The sequence below is a fragment of the Drosophila elegans genome, unplaced genomic scaffold (genome assembly GCF_018152505.1).
Source record: "Drosophila elegans isolate 14027-0461.03 unplaced genomic scaffold, ASM1815250v1 contig_476, whole genome shotgun sequence".
NCBI lineage: Eukaryota > Metazoa > Arthropoda > Insecta > Diptera > Drosophilidae > Drosophila > Drosophila elegans.
The window spans coordinates 12,826,229-12,831,535 of NW_024545863.1; the positions used below are offsets into that span (position 1 = coordinate 12,826,229).

Below are 5,307 nucleotides of genomic sequence, written 5' to 3' on the forward strand. Positions count from 1 at the left end.
GTTAAAAATAAAGTATTTCTTTGAGTGCACACTCTCTGTTTTATGGCTCGGTAGCCCAGTGGCGGCAACATTGGCTGGGGAGCAGGAAGTACTTTGCAGAAGGAGTTGCCATTAAATCGGCGACACTGTTGCCCAAATCTGCGCTGCTTAAATGCAAACTGCACAACTTTGTAGCGCTTGCAGTGCACTCGGAATGACCTTCAGATGAGGTGTGGCCTCCGGAAATGTGGGCGGGGCCCCAAGGCAAACACGTTGCCAGCGACTTAATTAGATCTCAGTTTATGCCAGTGCGGCACTTTATGGCAAAGGTTTAAAGTGACCATTAGGTCGAACGACATTCCAAGCCCTCGAGATTGACCCGGCGGCGAGATAGGGACTCCGTTTGCTAGCTAAGTGGTGCGTTTAATGCTTCGAAAATATACTCAGAGTACAATGTTATGCAATTATTGTTAGTGGAAACAGCTATAAATCAGGGGGTTTTGTTCTTCTGCAGGTAGAAAAAGCGATTGCCAGGACCGGGCAGAAAGACGGACTCCCGGAACTGCTCCAGGTCGAACTTGTTGGCCTCGTAGGCAAATGGCGGTGGCTTCGCCATCGAAGGGCGTGGCGTCTCCTTCACGATCACCGAGGACTTCTCTTCGTCCACTTTCGTTTGGTTCCAGCGGGCCAGCAGGGCCCAGATGTCCTTCTCCTCCTCCGCCTCCTTTTTCTCCTCCACCACCTCGGCAATGCTCTCCTTGCTGGAGCTCGAGAACTTCGGACGCACCTTCTGGCACTCGGTGCGCCTGGCGAAATCCTCCTCGATCCGCTGGACAATCGGGTGGCGGCGCTCCTTGACCACCGCACACAGATTTTCGCCGTGATGCAAGTTTTCGCGTATGTAGTCATTGCGACGCAAAATCATGTCCACCTCGAACTCCTGATCGTTGTTCATATCACACTCCCGGAAGTCCGCGTACAAGACCTTGAAATTAGGCAGTAAAATTAACTAACTAAATTTAAATTTAATTAAAAAACCTTTACCCAAAAAAAATAACTAAGTAGCAGAAGGTATGGAACATAACATTGCAAAAAATGAACATAAAACTTTTGTTATAAAAACAACATGTAAGACCTAAAAATTGTTCCGATTAAATCAAACTTTTGCAAATAAGTTAAGTTTCCACTTGCAAATATTACGCTGACTGTTAATTTTTTGTATTTATTCATTCAATCAGAATACGATAAGATTGTCACTTTAATTCCCAAAATTATTAATAATAAATTTTCATTGGTAAATTTGTCATTAAATTTATATTGGGGAATGGTTTTGAACTTTTATGTTTAGCAATGGAATTAGTAAATACGATAGTTACCCTGTTGTTCTTCTCCAGAGACCTTAGTAATTTCGTTCCTTGGTTAGCACCGAGGCTAATGGCTGCCATTTCGAGGCTTACCAGCGGTGTGTGACTGCGCAGCAAGGTGCCAATGTCCCGAGCGAATGCGCCCATGGCGCTGTCGATCCCCGAGAGGTTGAGAGCCATCACATGCGGGGTGCCGATGAAGCCCGAAATGAGCGAGTGGATTGCCAATTCACTCAACGGATTGTGGGCCAGGCCCAAGTACTCCAACACCCCCTCCTGTGATTTACTTAAGGCCTCGGCCAGGACCACCGCAGAATTTGTGCCCAGACGATTGTACTCCAGCTGGATAATGCGGTACATCTTTGGCCGCTTTAGCAAGTGGGACAGCCCTTCGCTGCACTCATCCGTCATTTGGTCGTACCCGAAATCCACCTCTTCCAGCGAGTCCATGGTGCGCAGGGCACGGGCCAAAATGCGAAACTTCTTGAGGTCCAAGTGCCCGTTTCGTAGCTTGAACGTCTTCAGGTTCGGCAAACAACGTAGACCTCTGCTCAGACGCACCATATCACCGGCTGAGAATTTCATAAGGCGGCTGTCAAACATAAGAAAAATATAATAGCAAAAATTTGTGCAATTTTATGTATGCATAGAGCAACTGGTAGACGATGCATCGGCAGTCTTGAGACATTCATTTATTCATATAAAGCTTAAAAAATTCGATTGCATTCATTGAAAAAATTAATGCATTGGTGTTCATGTCAGTCAAACATTTCCAAAGACAACTACAGAGTATTACAGATTAAACCCAGTGAATGCACATTCAGTTGATTCACCGTCTACAACCGAATTAATGCTTACAGCTCGCTTAATTTTTGTCTCTTGTTTCATAAATTGTTAATACTTACCTATGATAGTGTGGGATATGTGGAGGACCTAAAAACTCCAACGTGAACGACACCATATTCCCGAAGAAGCGAACAAATCCCAGATCGATGTGATGGCAATGGTCATCTGGATAGTCGTAGCGCTTGATACGTTCCAACATTAGCAGCTTGTTGCGCTTGTCGGGCTTAGTGTCCTCGTCATCGACATTTTCTGGCGGAACGGTTATGCTGAACACGTCCTGTATGGGCGGCTCCTTCTTTTTTTTCTTTTTCTTCTTGGCGGACGGATCTGGATACTTTGATGCGTCCCGCTTCGCCTGGCGCAACCTTCGGCGCTGCTCGTGATCCGCTTTTTTCTTGGCAATGGCTTCCCGGGCCTGCTGACGGTTGGCGTTGCGCAGACGTCGCGCATTTCGGCGTGCAGTTTCCTCATCCTCGCTTTCCGCGCGCCAGAATTGGATGGCAGCCGAGCTACTCGAACTGGACTCCTGCTCCTCCTCGCCTTCGCCATCGATGCCCAGATCCGTGTCGGGCTCATCGCTGGAGACGTCCTCTTCGTCCGAGGAAGCGGAGGTCACGTCGTCCTCGGGATCGCTCTCGATATACCTGAGAAAGGCATAGTCGGGCAGCGCTTGCAGCTTGCGCACGTGCATGGAGCTCACGTACTCCCAAACCTTTTCGGCCAACTGGGCCAGTCTTTTCTCCGGCTTCACGTTCACTGGACAGGACTCGACCCGCTCCACGAACTTCCGACTCACGCCCTCCGACTTCCAGTCAAACTCGTTCCAGCGTTTCAGGTGCAGCGTCTTGTCCAGCGTTTTGCTGAGCACCACACGGCGCCAGAAGCGCTGGTCATCGATTAAATAGCATTCGCTTGAGGCAGAATATACATTATTGAACTCTTTAATCTAATTATATTCAATGTTATGTTGGAATATATAACAACTGTTTGGCCATTAGCAAAAAAAAAGGTTAAGAGTATTCAACATAAGTTATTGGCGACTTCGGGTGGACGAAATAATATAATTTTTATTTAGATAAATCAATTAATTTGTTAGTGTATAACTTAAAGATATAAATAGTGCGAAAACTGTAAAATAATTAATCAATTAAGAATTAGATTTTCATAAGTAAAATATTTTAAAAAGTTCCAAGTCACACCGGGATTAAGGAAGCATACTTTTTTAGTCTTTCGCCTTTCATTAATAGCTATTTCTACAAAATAATTTAACGCTCAATTTTCAGCAAAAAGCTGGAGACAGACTACCTCAAATTAACTTCACATTACCTACCTCAAGGGCAACTCCACATCCAGGGCATCGTAAAATACCCTCATTAGCCCTGGCCTCGCCAGCAAAGTCGGTGAAATGCCACGGATGCCCAGCGTGGCCAGACTCTTAACGCACAGATTTTCTAAAGTATCCAGTTTGCCCTCGATGAAGGCCTCGGCGAAAATCTCGCGATTCCGTTCGCTATACAGGTTCAAAGTGTGGGAAGATGGTTTGAAGAGCTCATATGCAGCCAGCAGGATGGGATCGCTGGGCGCCCGGAACTTCTGCGCGTAGTGCGGCTGCACAGCCTCCTCTTCATCCTCAAAGTCCATATTGAGGAGCTGTTTTTGAGTAACTCCCTGTATTTTGTTTGTAGCATTGAAGTCTTCTTTTGAAGTTTAGTTCTGGAAGTGCTTTAATCGATTTTGTGGGCATGGATTTGGCGGACTAATTACATGTGTACGAATTTGCGTGCTAGAGCATTAATAAAAAATTATGGAAATTGTTTGTAATAAAACTTATTTTTATGGTATATTTTTGGAATATATTTGGCTAACCACAATGGGCACATTTAATACTATTAAAAATTGTTGAACAGAAAACAATAACAGCTGTCAATATATTAAATATATTATATTATATTTTAATGAAAGCTTTATATATTCAACATTAAACATAAAACCAAAACTATAAGAGCTAAAATTTAAATACCGTCGGCTTCAGGAAAGGAATATGAAAAACTCATCTTTTTCGAAAGCAACCTTTAAATTTTTGAGTGGATACTAGGTGCAGCAAATGAAAAAACAAAATAAAGCATAACAGATAATTTTCTTAAACTAAATTCTATTTAAGGATCTTTGGTGCGGTTCCCAGCATTTACCTTTTTGGTTAGCATTAAAGGAGCTGTATAGGATAACTGCCTATTAATATGCCTGGCTCATGCGTAACGAGTGTTTTCGACGGCTAATTGAAGAAAACTTGCCAGGGATATTTCCACTTAAGGCACACTTTGAGCGTTTGCTAATATTTGCTGCTAATGTCTCACAAGCACTTGCCAAGCACTCGAAGCAAATTTAAATTAAGCTAACCTAATTGAGAAGCGGAGAACGGTTTCTTTTTGTGGCCAGAACCGCTTCGCCCGCCCGCTGCCACAGTGTTCAGCGCTTTTGTTTTGATGGGAGCTGCCAGGGGCTTCACCTTGCCGGCTATTTTTCTACCTAATGAAATAAAAATAGATGTTGTTAGAGCTGCTCGCTGAGTGTGCTCGTCTTGTCCAGGTGCTTTTGAGCTCGGATCGGCGATGGCCCCCAAGTCTGGGAAGAGCTTTCTATGGAACTTCTATATGCAGATGCTCTTACCCCTGCAACAGGAATGGTGCACAGTGGGAAAACAAAAGATTTTAAGACTTTGATCAAATCAGCTATAACAATTCACTATATAAATATGGTAAAAGCTTAAATTTTATATTTACTCATGAAATTGTCTGCGTTGTGGTATAAAAATATGGTCGATTATCAAAGGGGTTATTAATTAATGTTTGTTTCTCTTAATCAAAATTATTATTGGTTAAACAAATTTAAGAAGAGTTCAATAGTTGTTGTTTTTTATAGTATTAGTAACTTAAAGGTAAGATTAGGGCTTAAAATAAATAGCACTGCTTCATTTAGTGAACTTGGCAGGACACGACAGTAAAAGAACTTATAAAGTTTAGATAGCATTCATTTTCGTCTATTGAATACCAAAAATTGTACAATGAAGGACAAACAAGGCATTTTCAGCTAAGAGCCAATGGCTGCCAACCTTGATGAC

At 43.2% G+C, this 5,307-nt stretch overlaps 1 protein-coding gene across 1 annotated transcript; it reads right to left on the reverse strand.

Moving 5' to 3' along the window:
• Window positions 1–381: 381 nt before the first annotated feature.
• Window positions 382–3,912, reverse strand: LOC108148219. Its single transcript, XM_017275131.2, has 4 exons — window positions 3,520–3,912; window positions 2,249–3,100; window positions 1,356–1,935; window positions 382–964 (listed from the first exon to the last, which is right to left on the reverse strand). Exons 1-4 carry the CDS (start codon window positions 3,828–3,830, stop codon window positions 470–472), a joined length of 2,238 nt encoding a protein of 745 aa, XP_017130620.1. The 5' UTR covers window positions 3,831–3,912; the 3' UTR covers window positions 382–469.
• Window positions 3,913–5,307: the final 1,395 nt, after the last annotated feature.